The 18,513-nt window shown below is 54.0% G+C and overlaps 2 protein-coding genes and 1 pseudogene across 8 annotated transcripts in view; all 3 read left to right on the top strand.

The window, feature by feature from the left end:
* Necap2 (NECAP endocytosis associated 2) overlaps positions 1-1,308 on the top strand; it is a 73,971-nt gene extending 72,663 nt beyond the window's left edge. For both annotated transcript variants that reach the window (XM_076565581.1, XM_006975476.4), the window contains exon 8: positions 187-1,308. In XM_076565581.1, the coding sequence (XP_076421696.1) occupies positions 187-235 (49 nt within the window). In that variant the 3' untranslated portion in view covers positions 236-1,308. The remainder of the gene's footprint in view (positions 1-186) is intronic.
* Positions 1,309-2,055: 747 nt separating this feature from the next.
* On the top strand, positions 2,056-2,944 carry LOC121827432 (small ribosomal subunit protein uS8 pseudogene; annotated as a pseudogene).
* A 70-nt stretch (positions 2,945-3,014) lies between these two features.
* Crocc (ciliary rootlet coiled-coil, rootletin) overlaps positions 3,015-18,513 on the top strand; it is a 45,124-nt gene continuing 29,625 nt past the window's right edge. Inside the window, exons 1-9 of one of the 6 annotated variants that reach the window (XM_076565576.1) lie at positions 3,015-3,134; positions 9,235-9,376; positions 9,996-10,090; positions 11,026-11,180; positions 15,718-15,903; positions 15,992-16,075; positions 16,147-16,208; positions 16,288-16,453; positions 16,828-16,934. In XM_076565576.1, the coding sequence (XP_076421691.1) occupies positions 10,072-10,090; positions 11,026-11,180; positions 15,718-15,903; positions 15,992-16,075; positions 16,147-16,208; positions 16,288-16,453; positions 16,828-16,934 (779 nt within the window). In that variant the 5' untranslated portion in view covers positions 3,015-3,134; positions 9,235-9,376; positions 9,996-10,071. Of the gene's footprint in view, positions 3,135-8,534; positions 8,717-9,234; positions 9,377-9,920; positions 10,091-11,025; positions 11,181-15,717; positions 15,904-15,991; positions 16,076-16,146; positions 16,209-16,287; positions 16,454-16,827; positions 16,935-18,513 lie in introns of those variants that run through there. The other 5 variants (XM_076565577.1, XM_042272229.2, XM_015994373.3 and 2 more) reach the window with 5 other exon arrangements.

Below are 18,513 nucleotides of genomic sequence, written 5' to 3'. Positions count from 1 at the left end.
GTCAGTACAGGTCTGTCCTCTGTAAAGGAATGGACAGCTAAAATCCACACACGGGCCAGATTTGCTGCCTGCTGCCCTAGGCCCTTTGGGGACTGCCTGCTCAGAGCTCCTTCTGCCCCAAAAGATGCCCACTGTGGCCGCTCTCAACAGCATGATAATGCCACGCTCCCTGTCTTCCCTTCACAGGCCACCGTCCAGCCAGTCTCAGCCTGGCACCGGCTGGGTCCAGTTTTGATGCACAACTTTTTCTTCATGACTTCCGGGAAGGAGCTGCCTCATCCAGGCCCACAGAAGGAGGCAAAGCGCTCTCTGGCTGGCCCCTGGAGCATCACTGTCCTCTCCTTGCCCAGCTCTCTAACAGCCTGAGCACAGGAAGCAGTAAATGGGCTCCGTGCCACACTTGCTGGGGTTCAGGGGCTGCACAGCCAGAAGACAAACACTCCAGGCCCCCCCCATCCTTCCTCCTCATGGGAGGGACCCAGACCTGCCCTCTTCCATCAAGTGATCCTTATTAAACACAGCCCCTAAAGCACAGAATGGGTTGAGTTTGTGGCCTGGGTTCAGCTCTGCCCTTCAAGTTGGCAGGTGTCCCAGATTCATTGTTGGGCTGGGGTCTCTGCACTCTGTCCATAGTAGCCGTTGTCGGGTGCCTTCCAGAGACCATCCTGATTGCTAGCAAGTCTTTGAGCTGTGGCTTGAGTGGTCTGTCAGGGGACACTGGAAGGACTAAGCAGCTTTTTGAAAATGTTAATACATTGCTCTGCTAATATGCTGACCAGCACTAACGTGCCCTTGCAAGGGACCCGCCATGGCGAGGGCCTTTCACACCCTTCTCCCTGCCCTGAGCCTCAGAGGCAGCAGGGAGAGTCAGCCTGCACTTACCCTGTCTTCAGCCAGGCCCCCCTCAGGTGGGGCAGGCTCTGGAATCCTGCTGGGTAATGTGGGGAAGTTGCAGCATCACAGGTGGGGCCAGCCGGCCTGTCTTCTGGTTCTGCTCCGGGCTCACAGGTTCATGGTACAGCTGGTCCTTCCCTGGTGGCTTTTGGAGGGAATATCTGTAGATAGCCTCTTTTTCCCCTTCAGAGACTGTGACAGAAGGAGGTCTGTTAGCTGAAAGTCCAGGCCATCAGGAGTAGTGATTTATAAGAAATCATTGTCTCCTCATTGCATCTCGAAAGTTTCTTTATAGACTCAACCTTCAGTTGAAAGGTTTCTCTTTTGAAGGGTCAAGAGTGTGAACTGAAAGAGGTTTTGACCTTGTGGGACCAGAGTTTTAAAGATGGAAAAATAAATGTTTTTACTTGTGTAGTTTATGTCAGATGGGTGTGTTCTTGGCAGTGTGGCTGCTCAGCTCTCAGGTGCCAGGGCATCCTGTCATCCAGAAGAGAACCTGATCTTTTGCTCTGAGGATAGCACATCTCTTAACATGTCTAGAGGAGTCTTTTCCCACCTTGTGGCAGTTGGAAACTGCTTGTGTCATAGACCTTCAGTGGACAAAGCTGTGGAGAACCCACCACACAAGCCCAAGTGTGAAAGGGTGCATGTACACAGGCCAGGCAGAAAAAGTTAAGTCCTGCCCACTGAAGACAGAAGAGGGCTGTGCCTCATCACTTCGGCATCATATTGCTGCCCACTAAGTGAATGTCCTTTGTGTACATGGAGGCTGAACATCGGAATGGTAGACCTGTAGGGTTCCCTTAAAGTCTGCCAGGTGTGATGGTACCTATCTGTAGTTGCGGTACTCAGAAGTGGAGGTGGGAAGATGGTGAATTACAGGCCAGCCCTGGCTACATAGTGAGACTTGGTATCACGAATATTATAGGAGCTGGAGAGATGGCTCAGCATTTAAGTGTGTGTACTGCTCTTGCAGAAGACCCAAGTTTGGTTTTTTTTTTTTTTTTTGGTTTTTCAAGGCAGGGTTTCTCTGTGTAGCTTTGTGCCTTTCCTGGAACTCACTTGGTAGCCCAGGCTGGCCTCGAACTCACAGAGATCCGCCTGCCTCTGCCTCCCGAGTGCTGGGATTAAAGGCGTGCGCCACCACCGCCCGGCCCCAAGTTTGGTTTTATTGCTGTGAAAAGACACTATGACCACGGCAACTCTTATATAAAGAAAAAACATGCCTCTTTCCGCAAACTATCACCATGGTGCCTAAGAATGCCCTGGCTGATGCCCTCAAGAGCATCAACGATGCTGAGAAGAGAGGCAAATGCCAGGTCCTCATCAGGCCCTGCTCCAAAGTCATTGTTCAGTTCTTAACCATGGTGATGAAGCATGGTTACACTGGTGAGTTTGAAATCATTGATGACCACAGAGCTGAGAAAATCATCGTGAACCTCACAGGCAGATGGAACAAGTGTGGGGTGAGAAGCCCTAGGTTTGATGTGCAACTCACAGACCTAGAAAAATGGCAGAACAGTCTGCTCCCATCATGTTGGTTTGGCTTCACTGTTCTGACAACCTCAGCTGGCATCATGGACCATGAAGAAGCAAGATGAGAACACACAGGAGGGAAAATCCTGGGATTCTTTTTCTAGAGATGTGAAACACAAAAAGCCTCCATGGACTGAAAAAAAAGAAAAAGGTTTAATTATTTAATTGGGGCTGGCTTACAGTTTCAGAGGTTTTGTCCATTATTGTCATGGAAGGAAGCCTGGTGGTGTGCAGGCAGACAGTGTTGGAGGAGCTAAGAGTTCTACATCTTGATCCTCAGGCAGCAGAGGGAGACTGCGTTAACACTGGGCATAGCCTTTCTCCACCCCCTGGGAGCTTTGCCTCGAGTCAGACTCGCTCCTTCACTACACCACGCCCCTTCACTACGCCACGCCCCTTCGGCGGGGAGCCTGTCCCCACCGTAGGGCGCATGCTCTGTCTTAGCCTCGCCCCCGCTTCGCCATTGTAGCGCCTTTCTCCACCAGGAGGTGCTCTCCGCCTCGGCCACGCCCTCACCCGTTGGGGCCACCCCCTAAGACCCCGCCTCTTCCTCCCTCTCCCGCGCCTCGAAGGCCCTTCTCTTTGGTCGGTCCCTCCCGCCGTTCTAGCCCCACCCCCTACGTCGCCACGCCTTCTCCACGCCCCCGAAGCGCACGCCCCGCCCCTCGGCTGTGTCCGCTCGGCCTCGGCGGCGGCCCGCGAAGGTAGGAGCCCGCGCCGCGCGTGCGCGGGGCGGGGACGGGGCGGGTGCGCCCGGCAAAGGAGGCGGGCTGGAGCTGTGTGGGTGTCCTGGGGTCTCTAAGCACCCCGGGCGACCCCGCCGGGCTGGACTGGGCCAGGTCTGGGCGGGAAGGGAACGCACGGGTGGTGCGTACCCACTGGAGTCTTCCCGCCAGGGGCCCGGGGCCTGAGGCCCAGCAGGCTCTCACGGGATGCTCTCACTCCGCTGGGCGCAGCCGTCGAGGACGACGGTCACCCAAAGCCGCATGTCGCTGCTCACGGCCTCCCGAGTGCCAGGCCGGGCCCCACGTCCCTCACTGGGAGCTCTTTCTCTTTCCTTCAGCCGATCTCTGGGGAAAGGCTCTCCATAGTGCACAAGAGCTAACTGGAGCCCAGTGCGGTCACTAGGCGGTCTAGCGTGGTGAGGACGCAGAAACCTGTGCGCAGAGATTTGGGTTTCCAACCCAAGGGTTCTCAGGGTGGGTCCAGCCAGTAGCTCTGGAACTGGCATTTGGAGAGACCTTGCAAACCCAAGTCTGAAGGAATGTCTGTCCCCCCCCCCCACGCCAACTCCACATCTGCCCAACCCCCTGGGGACCGGACTTGCCTGGAGAGTTAGGACCCTTAGGGAGGGACCTTGGAAATAACCGCTGTCTGCTTCAGATTTCCTGTTGAGATCACAAATAACTAAAGAGTAGCAGAGGCTGTGGTTCCCAAACACACATTCTCTTCATTTGCCCCCCACCTACCAGGCGCAAGTCCTGCGGATTGAGTGGGTCTTCAAACTGTAGGAACCCTTAACCCTTCTAGGAGGCACTGCCTGGCCTGGACTCCTGGTGCTGGACATGGGTTTACTGGTGTCTTGTGGTCCCTGGCTGTGTGGCATGGCTGAGATTTATGCAACCCCCAGCCAAAGTTAAGGGAATTATTCACCCCACCCCCCATTTAATTTCCTGTTCAGGTTAAATATCCCCCAAATCCTTCATTTAAAACAATTTCTTAGAGCCAGGTGGTGGTGGCGCACGCCTGTAATCCCAGCACTCAGGAGGCAGAGGCAGGTGGCTCTCTGTGAGTTGGAGGTCAGCCTGGTCTACAGAGCGAATTCTAGGACAGCCAGGGCTACACAGAGAAACTCTGTCTCAAAAAATCCAAAAAACAAAACAAATAAATCAAAACCTAAGTTTTCAGATATTTACATATACATAAAAGATTTGGGGGAACAGGACCCAAATCAAAGCAAAATGCACTCCTGCCTCCTGCTCCAATACCCATATAGCCTGCGGTAATTTTACACATATTTGGTGTACTGTGGTTAGTCACCGGAAGTCAGGTATGGACTACTTGTGGCATTGACCCAGAACTTTCAGGTTTTCAGATTAGAGATGCTCAGCATGTTTAGTTGCTCATCTAAGGGTTCATTCATTTATTCAACAACTTTTTGTAGAGCTTTGGGCCCTGGGCACCGTGGAGGTGCTGATGCACGATGCTCTGGGTAGAGATGGCAATGTAAGCAGTGAATCACTACCGTCGAGGGCCACTTTAGCTGGGGGGTCCAAGCGAGCTCTCTCAGAAGGTGATGCTGTTGAGCCGAGATCTGATCTCACTGGTGCAAGGTGACCAAGCCTCTGAGGAGGCCTGGCCAGGATCAATGTTAAGGTAGTCACTTGCTGTCAGGGTTCATTTTTGTTGCTGTGTAGAAATCACAAGACTGGATAAGGTTTTTTTTTTTCCTTTTTAAGTTTATTTATTTTTATTTTATGTGTATGGGAGTTTGCCTGAGTATATATATGTGTACTTTGTGTGTGCCTGGTGACCACAGAGGCCAGAAGAGGATGTCAGATTCCTTAGAACTAGAGTTACAGACAGAGCTACCACATGGATGCTGGAAACAGACCCCAGGTCCCCTGCAAGAGCAGCAAGTGCTCTTAACCACTGAGCCACATCCCCAGCCCTAAGACTGGTAAGTTATAAATGAAAAAGCTCAAGCCGGGCGGTGGTGGCGCACGCCTTTAATCCCAGCACTCGGGAGGCAGAGCCAGGCGGATCGCTGTGAGTTCGAGGCCAGCCTGGGCTACCAAGTGAGTTCCAGGAAAGGCGCAAAGCTACGCAGAGAAACCCTGTCTCGAAAAACCAAAAAAAAAAAAAATAAATGAAAAAGCTCATTAATTCATGCTTAAGGATAGGAGTTCCATGGGTGTCATATCTGGCAAGGAACTCATGCTAACAACGGGGTTGGGAAGACAGAATGGGGTGGGCAGAGGGGAGGTGCTGAGCTCATCCTACAACAGCCACTTTATAAAAGAAAAAAATTTATGGGCTGGAGAGATGGCTCAGCTGTTGAAGGGTAGGCTCACAACCAAAAATGTAAGAGCTTGGTTCCCAGGATCCACAGCTGTCTCTCCAGTCTCTCTCTCTCTCTCTCTCTCTCTCTCTCTCTCTCTCTCTCTCTCTCTCTCTCTCTCTCTCTCTCTCACACACACACACACACACACACACTTACATGTATGTGTGCCTCTGCGGTACATATATGTGTGCATGTGTATTCATATGTGTGGGTGCACCAGAGGTTGGTGTCAGATGTCTTTCTCAGTCACTTTTCACTTAATATATTGAGGCAGAGTCTTCTGCTGAACCAGAGCTCAGGGATTTGGCTGGTCTAGCTATCCAGCTTGGTTTGAGGATTCCCTGTCTCTGCCTCCTGAGTGCTTGGATTAGAGGTGGGCAGTCAGGGTTACTATTGCTGTGATGAAACAACATGACCAAAGCAACCTGGGGAGGAAAGGATTTATTTGGTTTACACTTCCACATCCACAGTCCATCTCTGAAGGAAGCCAGGACAGGAACTCAAGCAGGACAGGAACCTGCAGGCAGGAGCTGATGCAGAGGCCATGGGGGTGGGGTGGGGTGCTGCTTACTAGCTTACTCCTCATGGCTTGCTCAACCTGCTTTCTTATAGAACCCAGGACCACCTGATCAGGGATGGCCCCACCCACCGTGGGCTGGGCTCTTCCCCATCAATCACTAATTGAGAAGATGCCCTATAGATCTTATGGGTATTTTCTCAATTGAGGTTCTCTTCTTTCAGATAACTCTAGCTTGTGTCAAGTTGACCTAAAACTAGTCAGTACAACCACCCTGTATTTACAGAGGTGCCAGGGGTCAGAAGTCATGCTTTTGTGGTAAGCACTTTGCCTACTGAAGCATGCTCCCCCCTTTAGATTTTTTTATTTCATGTGTATGAGTGTTTTGTTTGCATGCATGTCTGGATACCATGTGCATGCCTGGTGCCTGCAGAGACCAGAAGGCATCAGAGTCCCCTGGAGGTGTAGTTAGGTGGGTTCTGGGAATTGAACCTAGGTCTTCTGGAAGATCAGTCAGTGTTCTTAACCACTGCACCATCTCTTAATGTAGCCCAGTTTGGGTCAAACACAAGATTCTTCTGCCTTTGCTTCCAAAGTGCTGGGATTACAGACCTGAACCACCACACCTGGCTTTAACCCACACTTGTGATATAAGTAACTACAGTGTTGAGAAAGGTGTTAATCCCTCTGACCTAATCCCCTCTTAAAGGTCCCATCACCTCTCAACTCTTGTTCTGGGGACCAGATTTCACCATGAGTTTGGGAAGGGACAAACCACGTTAGAACCCCAGCAGGTGATGCTGTAGTAATCAGATTCCTATAACAAATTTGGCCAGCTTTCCTCCCTCCCTCCCTTCATCCCTTCCTCCCTTCCCTACCTACCTACCTACCTGAGACTTGGAAGGAAGCTGCAGGTATCAGGGCAGTGCACACCCACAGAGTTTTTCAGTGCCATCTCAGGATCCATGGGGAGAATTTTTGGTAGAGCCAAGGGTTGATATTATCCAGTGTCCAGGGTCTAGCATCCTGCCCCTTTCAATATCTTAGGACACTGTGGGAGACACAGAATATTTCTGTTCCATTCTCCAAGCACATCTGTGATCTCATCCGTGCTCAGTTGAGCATCTAGGGACTAGACATCCTGGCCCAGGGTGATCGAGGTTCTCTTTGGCCTGGTTATGGGTATTGCAGCCTGGAGGAGTTCTGTGGAGGCTCTTTGGAAGCAGGGCAGGACTGAGTGGCAGCTCTCTGCTCATGGGTTTAGTTTTGCTGAAATCTGGATGTTTGCCATAGCAGCTTGGTGGCACTTACCTTCTTGGTCTGGTGTACCTTGTTTCCCGCATTTCCATTTGCAGGACAGATTCCTTAGTTGGGAAGGAGAGATCAGTTTGGATTGATGTACATTTATGTAACACCTGCTGCATCCCTGGGTCTGACCTGGATACAGCCACAGGCCTTGCCCTTCAGGCATTTTGGGAGGCTGCTTGGTCTAAGTGGGGTGAGCTTTAGGCTCACGCTTCTACACAGCGTGTCACCTTGAATAGGTGAGACCCCACCCCACCCCTCTGAGCCTTGTTTTGCTCATCTGGAAATGGGCTGATGTGAGGATTTGATGGGTTCAAGTGGACCTGTCCTAGAACTGAGGGACCTGGAGAGCAGAGATGGCAGATGGTGTTAATGTGAGCTGTGAGCTACCCTGCCATGCCTTGTGTGTTCTGAAGCGCTCCCTGCTTTGAGTACTCTTTAATCCCTACAGCGACCCCCTTCCTGTTTATAGAGGAGGAAACAGTCTAGAAGAGGTCATTTGTCCAGGGCCATACTGCTAACATGCAGCACCAGCAAACTCGAGGCTCTAACTGGTGTGCCACACAGCCTCCTTGCTGCAGGGAGGGAAACTGCCTCAGACTCAGGCCCAGGGACTGTGCGTGTTGAATTTTCCAGTGGGTGAAAACAGTGTTTACCCAGTGTTAATGGTGTGAACTGGAGCCCCGTTGGGTGCTGCTGGTGGACAGACGTCTTGTTTAGTATCAGCTGTTACCCAGGAGGATGCTGGGACACAGCCGGGGTTGGGGCTTGGAGGGGCTCACTTCCTAGTGTTGTCTGAGCTCCTGCTCTCTTTGCTTCTAGCCTGTAGCACAAACATCTGCCCAGCAGGCTGCGAATGTGTTCTGAGCAAGCCTTGTGAGCCCGTTCCGGATCACAGCAGATGCTCTATAGACTGGGGACTCTGGCCTTTCCCGCCTCCAGCAGCTGGGCTTGGAAGGCTCCAGGACCACAGCCCGGGGAGGGGAGGGTGTAGAGTGAAGGGGAATGCTGTTCCCTCTCTTCCCATCTTCCGTTCACGTTTCCCTCTTTGCCCTCCTTTGCTCTCTTCTTGCCTCTGTGCTGGCAGGTCCCCAAGGCTGCTTCTGCCCACTCCTCTGCTCGTGTATCACTGCTTCCCTCTGCCCTTCCTCCTCCTCCTCTCCCATCTGAGCGCCTCCCCACCCCCTGCATGGTCACGTGAGGGCACCGCCGGATTTAAGCTTAATCTGCTGGGCGCTCAGCCCAGCAGCCTGGCGTTGTTAGTGTGTTAGCGTGTTGGTGCGTGTAGCTGATCTGGTCTTTGGGGAGGGGGGCTGTGGGGTGCCCACAGACCCCCCTCCATGAACCTAGGGCTGGCAGAATCCTTGCAGCCCCAGCTGGCATTGGAGATTGTGATCCAGGTGGGTCCTGAGGGCTGTGTCTACCCTGTCCAGGGCAGGGCAGAGGATAAACGACCTAATAGGAGCAGTGAGGACGGTGAGCAGAGGGAGGTGTGGAGATGGCATGCAGGAGCCGCAGCTTGCAGCTCTTGGGGCCACACTGGCCACTGCTAGGACTCCCTAATTCCAGTGCACAGTAGTGGGGGAAGGGCCCCTCATGGACTTTAGGGATTACTGGCTTCTGGCACAGCAAAATCCTCCTTACCTACAGTGGGAGCTGTACTGGAGTGCCCCCCCCCCCCAGCCCAAGCTGCCTCCAGTGTGGTGCCTGAATTACCGTGGGTTTGGTTTCCTTCTCGAGCCTTCAGGTCCTGCCTGGAGCACAGACCTAGGAGAGACTCCTAGGGAGTCTTTGCACTTTACCCTTCAGGCATCAGCTTCATCTCCTGAGTTCTCTAGACTCCGGCCTCAGGACTTGTCCAACCCTCAGGCCAGGAAGCCAGGGGTCTAGGGTCCCTGAAAACGCTCTCCTTCCACAGACACTGGAGAGCTGTGTCCTGAGACCAGACCAAGAGAAGAGCCTGAGTGTGCAGAGCCCAGCCCAGGACTCCCAGGGTGCCAGCCTGCCAGTCTGTATCAGGGAGGTCATCACCCGCAACCTCTCTCAGCCTGAGAGTCCAGGTGCCACCTGCCACCCTGCCAAGGGTCCTTTCTCCTCACTTTTCTCCTCAGCAGCAATAGATACAGATAGTGCTGTGTGTGTGTGTGTGTGTGTGTGTGTGTGAGAGAGAGAGAGAGAGAGAGATCTATACACATGTGTGCAGATGTGTTTCCTGTGAGCAGAAGGACATCAAAGGAGGACAAGGGTTCCTGCAGTATCGCTGTCCACCTATTCCATTACAGCAGGGTCTCTCACTCATCCTTGAGCTGGGCTGGCAGCCAGCAAGTCCTGATTCGCCTGTCTCTTCCCTGAATAGCTCTTGGGTTGCAGGTACCTGAGGGGCCATGCCCAGCTTTGTACGTGGGTGCTGGGATTTGAACTTAGGTGCTCAGTCTTGTGTAGCAAGTGCTCTTATGCACTGAGCCGGATCCCCAGCCCCTTCTTGAATACACATAAGGAGACAGGCACAGCTCTGTGAGGCGTGGATCTACTTCACGAAGGAGGAAATGGAGACTGAGATCCAATTTGCCCAAACTTATTTTATTTATTCCCCACGTGGCACAGCTAGAGGAGAAGGCGGGCAAACCCTCGCTGCTCCCTGCTTCGGATTTGAACACCAAATACTGCATTTCCTCCCAGGGATGGTGTGAGCTGTCTGAGGCTGAGATTACATGGGGAGGCAGCTCGGTTGAGACCAGGCTCCTGCCAAGGCCTAATGGCCGCAGTTCCTCCTGGTATGTGACATGCGTGACCAGGTTATGCAGCCTGCCTGAGTGCCTGGTCATGAGGTCAGCTGGTTAGTTGGTGGTGTGGAGCCCTGGCAGCTGTTCTGGTGTTTTGAATCGCTGCTACCATCCGGTTCAGTTTCCAGATCAGGGCTGGGCGGTCTCTTTGAGGGGACCAGGCAGGCTGGGACTGCAGAGTCGGGGAGACTTAACGAACCCCCCACAAGGCTAGAAGGCCTGCAGAGTGTCCATGTTTTTCAGGGTCAGAGTAGAGCCCTCAGGGGAGGGGGAGGGGCTTCTCCTCTGGCCTTTCCTCTCCTCTCCTTCCTCTTCCCAAGCTAACCTCTACCATCTTAAGCCCTGGTTATAAGAGGACTGGTCGTCATGGTGCTTGTCTAAAATCTCAGCACTTGAGGGGCAGAGGGAGAGGATCATGGGTTCTGTGCCAGCCTAGGCTACTTTACCTCACAGAAAGCAAGGGAGCAAAGCAAAGTTATGAGAAGCCCTGACTTTGAGTAAGGCTTGATCGCTTTCCTGGCATGGTCGCATTACTGTTCCACCCATTTAACAGATGAGTAAAATTGAGGCCCCAGAAAAGTCCTCAGAAAAGGAGGGATCGAGAATTCAGAACTTTGTGTCCCCAGGGTGGGTGGGTACAGAAAGACGTTCTCCTGACTCCTAGCTAGAGCCTCCCTCCTGCATGTTCTGGGGATGTGGCCATCCCCAACTGGCTGTGGTTGTTTCTACACAACTCTAGTTCTTGGCCTCTCTTGCTCTCTTGGTCCCTCGGCTCTCTTGGCTCTCAGTTGCTGCAGCCACACACACCCAGGGTCTTCCCAGGGCCCCGGCCCATCACCTTGTCGCAGGAACGAGTAGGACACCTGTTTGGGTGGTGCCCTTCTGCACTAGACAGAAACCAGCTTCAGCTCTTTGTCCCTTGCCAGCCCCTGCCCAGGCCCCAGAGATGGCTTCGCTGCTGCCGCTGCAGGAGGAGAACCAGCTGCTGCAGCAGGAGCTGTCCCGTGTGGAGGACCTGCTGGCCCAGAGCCGTGCCGAGCGTGATGAGCTTGCCATCAAGTACAATGCCGTCAGTGAGAGGGTGGGTGCTGCTGGGGCCCGGCGTGGGTGGGGTAGGAGATGACCTGACCAGGCCCGCTGACTGGGTGAGGATGGGCACCTGCTTCAGACTGCAGCTCTGCCAGCTGGGATGGCCTTGAGCGCGTGTGGCCTTGGGAGTTGCTGGTGGTGGAAGATTGAGAAGAGTTGGGTGAAGGATGGAGTGTGTACCCAGATAATGGTTATAATAGTAGATACCGTTGGCAGAGCGTGGTGGCGCACGCCTTTAGTCCCAGCACTGGGGTGGCAGAGGCAGGCGGATCTCTGTGAGTTTGAGGCCAGCCTGGTCTACTAGAGCAAGTTCCAGGACAGCCAGGGCTACACAGAGAAACCCTGTCTTGAAAAACAAAAAGCAAAAAGGCAGCTACCATTTACGGAATGCATACTACATGCCAGAAACATCCTGGGTCCTTTCTATTTACTGTACCAAAGTCTGTACTGTTATAGTACCCATTTAACCAAGGGGAAATAGAGGCTCAGAGAGAGAAAGCACCACGCCTTGTGTCACACAGCCAGTTAAGACAAGACTCTGGTGTCCTGGCTCCCAGGCCAGGACTATCTATTGCCTTTGTTTTGGGGGTGTGCAGAGAGCCTGCTGGCTCCTCTAGCGTTCACCATGTGCTGGTGGGAGGCCCTGTCTGTATGGAGCCCTGTGTATTGTCTTGTGTGTGTTTCTGTACACCCTCTGGTTGTGGAGCATGTCCTGGCACTGCCTGCTCAGACAAGCCTCTGACTTGTTGGGGCTTGCCAAGGAGCAGAGTGGAGGCCCCGTGGTGGTTCCCTAGCTTTGAGGACACTCAAGAATTCATTTCTTGGGGTCTGCAGGGGGTGCAGAGACAGGGTGGCAGGAGTCCTGGGTTGGTACTGTTGATGGGCCAGAATCAGCCTCCTGCTGCTTAGACCCTCTTGGCCCAGAGCACAGTGCCAGTCCCTTGGGGACGACCTCTTAGGTGCCAACTTCAGCAACTGAAGCTCACACTGTCCCCGACTGACAAGGAAGGGGAGGAGAGGTGTGGGTGGGAGGTCCCTTCTCTTTCGGGACATAGCTGCTGGGGGGGGTCTGCAGTGGGGGCTGAGGGGCTGTGCCCATCTAGACCTTCCCTCATATAGTGGCACAAATTGCCTGGGCTTTTAATTGTTCTGTGTCTGAGAGAGTTTGGGTGAGACCCCACACGGAGGCAGAAATTGGATGAAAATGACCTTGAAGGCCTTTCCTGGAGGGGGAGGGTCCACAGAGAGCATAAGAACCCAGTGATCACCTTATTACAGATGGAGAAACTGAGGTCCGCAGAAAAGCACGCTAGGCCCAAGGGCAGAGGTGAAGCTGGACAGGGCCCACTGGTCCAGGGCTGTGGTTGTATGATACATTGGCTGGTACTCTCTTCAGCCCATGCCTGCCGGTGACGGGCACCCTGTGGCCACACTGGCATGGTGGACTGGTCGGGGCAGCTAGTGAAGTTGTTCTCATCCTTCAAATCCCACATCCCCCTGGGAGAGGGAGTAGGACAAGAGTCAGGATTCATGCTCTGCTCATTGGATGTCCTGTGGAGAAACTGAGGCAGGACTCTCGGAGGCCACCTCCCAAGTATATCTCAGTATCCCCAAGAAACAGGGGTAGGGTGAGGTAGGTGGGAAAGAGGCAGTGGCATTATTATTCCTCGGCTCTAGGGAACAGATTCCCTGGGTTCCCCCAGTGTCCATGGCAACCTGGGCTTAGAGAGTTTAAGGGGGCAGCAGAGCAGCAGTTGCTAAGGAGACCACAAACTGCTTTCATCCATTCTTGTGGCGGCCTTCTTTCTGTTGGAATTGCAAGTCACATCGAAAGGCTCTTTTGTAAAGGGCAGAGTCTGTGGAGAGAGGTGAGGTATGGCCTGCAGGAGCCTGGCACTGAGTGCCAGGGAAACGGGTGGAGTCCCTAGTAACGGACCAGAAACCTTCCCCACCACAGAAGCCGGTAGCGCTGGGGTCACATGGATGTGCAAAGCACACACAGTGCAGGCCACAAATAGACCCCACCTAGAACACAACACCTAGAATCAAGCCCACCCTGTGGATGCACTCAGACTCACAGACTGTATGAGCCAGACACCACACAGCCCTGCCCTGGCCCAGAGCAACCCTCTGGTGAGCAATCACGGCACCTCTGCATACAGGAACCGACTGCACAGAGCACTGTATGCATCTCCTGGCTGGACACAGACGGCAGAAAGGACAGAAGCCAACAAGAGCCATCATCTGTCAGCCCACAAAGGCACTCACACATGCACAGTGCAGTCATTACCGCTAACCGTGACCCAAGGAGCCCAGACTCTTCCCCAGGCCCCCAGTTTACGTCATGCCACGCCCCCCTGGCATACACAGACACACAAGCACATGTCCTGGTACATACAGATGGACATAATGTCTGTACCACCCTTGTGGTCCATAGCCACCTCATCCTGGATCATGAGAAGGCCCGGACACCAAATATCAGCACACACCCAGTGCATCCAAGGCGTGCAGGGTCCCATGTGGAGACATGGCTAACCACCCCCCACTCTCTGAGGCACACTCACCGATGCACGAGGCACATTCGCTGATGCACGAGGCACACTCACCGATGCACAAGGCACACGTATCTCAGGGCTGTGTGACAGATGTCGATACCGTCCACTTCTCTACTTGCTTGGGGCTCTATGTGGACATTTGCCACAGACTCAGAAAGTTCCTATTGCCATTCCCTTAGCAGTCTGTGCTGTTCGTCAGCCCCTCCCTGTTGGTGTCATCCCAATCAGCACAGTCACCCTACCCACCACCACCGCTGAGGGTGGCGCTCAGAGCATCTACCAGGTACACTGGCTAGTACAGGCCTGGAGGGCCACTGACCTGGCCTGACCCCCAGGTTAGTGTGGGTAAGAAAAGCCTGGGTGTTTGGGAGATGGATGATAAGTGTGGGTTGGCGTCAGTCAGCTAGGCTGGGGATCATCCATTGGCTGTCCTCAGTGCCCTGTCTGTGCTCATGACCCTAAGTCTGCTCATCTTCAGTCCTTTTGCCCTCAACCCCTTCCCTGACAGCCAGAAGCTGAGGGGACAGTACCCAGGAAGAGTAGCCAGGACTATCCGGCACCTGAACAGGGGGCTTGAGAGGGCTAGTGGACAGGCCTCCTCTGTGTACCCATGGGGTCTGAGGGTGGCACACTGCACACACCTGGAGTGGAGGGAGCTGGACAGGGGAGGCTCCTGTGAGGTGAGGGAAAGGTGGGTTAGGGAGGCAAAGCAGTGCTGGATGGGGTGCAGTGGGGTGCATACATATCTTCAGGTGTGTTTATTGGAAGCTCATATGTCACCCTGGGACACTGGAGACTGTCTTTGTGCATTATGTGTGCTCTCTGTGAGCTCAGATCTTATGCATACTGACACCTCTGTTCTGAATAGATTCACTATGCACTCACGTTAGTTCACTGGTCTTAAGTATTCCCTGAGGGGGGCCAGGGCACCCCACAGCCAATGTCCTAGGTATTCAAATTCAAAGGGAACAAAAATCCAGGCTTTCCTGAGCTTGCCTTGGGGAAGGGAGAGGGGTGGGGAGACATGGCAGCAGACTGAGGCATAAACCATAGTGGGGTGGACTCAGGGATCTGAAAGAGTGGCAGAGAATGCCCGCAGCAGACTGGTACTTCTGCAGTCTGCCTCCAGGGCATGCGTTTGCAGACATGTGGTGGTAAGCTTACCTGCACACGCCTGTCTCTTCTGTGTGCCTATGCTTGCCTGTCTGTGTGCCTATACCTGCTCTATCTGCATGCCCATGCCCACCCCACATATATTCCCATGTCTGCATTGTGTGCTTGTGCCTGTCCCGTGTGTCCAAGCATGTCCCATCTGTGTGCCCATGCCTGCCCTGTGTGTCCAAGCATGTCTCATCTGTGTGCCCATGCCTACCCCACATATATTCCCATGTCTGCATTGTGTGCTTGTGCCTGTCCTGTGTGTCCAAGCATGTCCCATCTGTGTGCCCACACCAGCCCATGCCTGCCCCTGTGCCCAAGCATGTCCCATCTGTGTACCCAAGCCTGTCCTGTGTGCCCACACCAGCCATGCCTGCCCTGTGTCCCCAAGCATGTCCCATCTGTGTGCCCATACCAGCCATGCCCGCCCTGTGTGTCCAAGCATGTCACATCTGTGTGCCCACACCAGCCATGCCTGCCCTGTGTGTCCAAGCATGTCCCATCTGTGTGCCCACACCAGCCCATGCTGCCCTGTGTGCCCAAGCATGTCCCATCTGGGTGCCATGCTCCGTATGCCTATGCATTGCCCTGCCTGTGTGTCCATGCCTGGTTCAGCTATATGCTCATGCAAGCTCCATCTGTATGCTCATGTGTCATACACATGTGCACTGCATCCTGAGCCTACCTGCCTGTGACTGCTCCTTGGAGTGCTATCAGCTTGCAAGGCATTGTGGGTCTGAGCCCAGGCTGATGTCTCCTGAAGAGGCCTGGGCCTGCTTGAAGCACAGGACTCTCACCCAGGGCCCTTCCCTGCAGCTGGAGCAGGCTGTGCGGCTGGAGACGGGGGAGCTGGAGGCGCAGGAGCCCAAGGGGCTGGTGCGGCAGAGCGTGGAGCTGCGGAGGCAGCTGCAGGAGGAGCAGGCCTCCTACCGGCGCAAGCTGCAGGCCTACCAGGAGGGCCAGCAGCGGCAAGCCCAGCTAGTGCAGCGGCTGCAGGCCAAGGTCAGGGCTGCCCACCCTCATCCCTGCCTCACCCCCGCTTCACTCATCCCTCACTCCTGGGCTCACACCGCTTCCTGCACATTGCCAGATTCTGCAGTACAAGAAAGAGTGCTCAGAGCTGGAGAAGCAGTTGCTGGAGAAGTCCACCGAGCTGGAGCAGCAGCGCCTGAGGGTGGGTGCCAGGGTGGGCGAGGCACAGCCGCCCTCCTCCCGCCTGTCCTGACTCCTCTCCTCCTCACCTAGGACACAGAACACAGCCAGGACCTGGACAGCGCCCTTCTGCGTCTGGAGGAGGAGCAGCAGAGGTGAGGGTGTGGCACAGCCAGGGGGTGGCCTCCTGGACAAGTGAGCAAGTGCTCACCGACCCCCATCCGGCTCTCCCAGAAGTGCCAGCCTGGCCCAGGTGAATGCCATGCTGAGAGAGCAGCTGGACCAGGCAAACTTGGCCAACCAGACTCTGAGCGAGGACATTCGCAAGGTGACCAGTGACTGGACCCGCAGCTGCAAGGAGCTGGAGCAGAGGGAGGCAGCATGGAGGCGCGAGGAAGAGGTAAGTGGGGTGCCAGTGGGGTAGCATGACAGTGGGGGACCCTGCAGAGGGTTGGATCAGGTCCGGAGAGGGACAGCGAACCTGACCATGAGAGCACAGTAGCAGTGGTCACGGTCATCAAGAGAGAACTGGCCTTGGTTACGTAAGCCCTGGGCCAGGTTCTCAGTTTCCTCTATTCCTCATGACGAGGTGCTGTCGTTGTGTCCTGTAGAAAGTTAAGTGACCAGTCCATGGTCATGGTCACACCCTGCCAACCGGGAGGCCAATCTAGGTCCGATGGGGAAACACAGACCCTTCCGTAGGTCAGCTGGCAGGGCACTGGGGCAGGAGTGCAGCCGCGTCCGTCCCCAGAGCCCGTGTGTCTGTCCCCACAGTCCTTCAACACCTACTTCAGCAGAGAGCACAGCCGTCTGCTCCTCCTCTGGAGGCAGGTCATGGGGCTCCGACGGCTGGTCAGCGAGGTGAAGATGGGCACCGAGAGGTGAGGCCTGGCCGCTGGGGAGCATGGGGTGCACCCTTCCATGGGCTGCCTCTGGGGATGGGGAGGCAGCTTGCAGGAAGAGAGGCAGTCAGCTTTGCTGGGGCTCAGCTGGTATGCTCTTCCTACGATATTTACTCTTGTATTCAGTGCCCCTCTGAGGCATCAAAGATCAGAGAGGCTGAGTGAGCATCTCAGATCACACAGCAGAGAGCTGTCTGTGTAGTCAGACTTTCCTCTGGTTGCCAGCTCCCAATAATGACCCAGAGACTTACTATTAACTATGAAAGTGTGGCCTCTAGCTTAGGCTTGTCCCACTAGCTCTTATAACTTAATTTAACCTGTTTCTTCAAATCTACATTCTGCCAAGTGGCTCAGTTACCTCTCCTCCATACCGTATGCCCAACTTCTTCAGTGTCTAGCTGGGTCTTTCTCACGCCAAGATTCATCCCGAGATCCGTTCTCTACCCTGTTCTCTCTTGCCTAGCTATTGGCCACTCAGCCGTTATTAAACCAGCTACAGCGACACATCTTCACACAGGGTAAACAAATATTCTGCGACACAGCTGAGTTTGGATTTGAAGGCTGCCTCCCTCTTTGTCTTTACGGTTTGTTTGAATCAGGAGTTGTAGATATTCACAAAATGTGATTTAATTTTTTTTTTTTTTTTGGACCATATCTCACTATGTAGCTCTGGCTAGCCTCTAATTCAGAGATCCACCTGCTCTGCTTCCCGAGTGCTGGGACTAAAGGTGTGCATTACCGTGCTCAGCAGATTTTTACATTTTTGAATTTTTTTTCCTTTCTTTTTCTATTTGGTTTTTCAAGACAGGGTTTCTCTGTGTAGTTTTGCGCTTTTCCTGGAACTCACTCTAGTCCAGACTGGCCTCAAACTCACAGAGATCCGCCTGCCTCTGCCTCCCGAGTGCTGGGATTAAAGGCGTGTGCTATTTTTTTGTAAAAATCCCCCCCCCCCAGAGCTGAGGACTGAACCCAGGGCCTTGTGCTTGCTAGGCAAGCGCTCTACCACTGAGCTAAATCCCCAACCCCATTTTTTCTTTCTTAGAGTCGTTTGTGTTCCAAGCTGTCCTGGAACTCACAGTACAGGATGATGGCTTTGAACTTTGACCCTCCTGTTTCCATTGGCGTGCTGGAGTTACAGGCGTGTGCTACCATGCCAAGTTTATGTGTTGCTGGGGACTGAACCTAGGACTTGGCATTTGTTAGGCAAGCACTCTATCTACTGAGCCATAGTCCCAGCCCAGGACTTGGATCTTTTTCTTCCAAGTGCTGGGAATACAGGTCTGCATCACACACCATACCTGTCTAAACTTTTTCTTCCCTTAAGCCTCTTACTTGTTGAGGGAACAGCCGCCTGTCCTCGGGGATTCCTGTAGTCCAGCTTTTGCTGCCTCCTGTGTGAATGAGCCTGCATGCATCCACGACTAGAGCTGCAGATTGCTTTTTCTTTGGCAAGACTCGGACCCCAGCAGTGTTGTGTTCCCTCACAGGAGGCCCCTGGGCCTGGGGCAGGTATCTGCAGCCTGTGATGGTGTTTCTGGCCCAATGCCAGGCTGAAAAC

This window comes from Peromyscus maniculatus, chromosome 2 (assembly GCF_049852395.1).
Source record: "Peromyscus maniculatus bairdii isolate BWxNUB_F1_BW_parent chromosome 2, HU_Pman_BW_mat_3.1, whole genome shotgun sequence".
NCBI classification, from domain to species: domain Eukaryota; kingdom Metazoa; phylum Chordata; class Mammalia; order Rodentia; family Cricetidae; genus Peromyscus; species Peromyscus maniculatus.
Note: the sequence above shows the minus strand (reverse complement) of the source record. Positions and strands in the feature narration are given on the sequence as shown.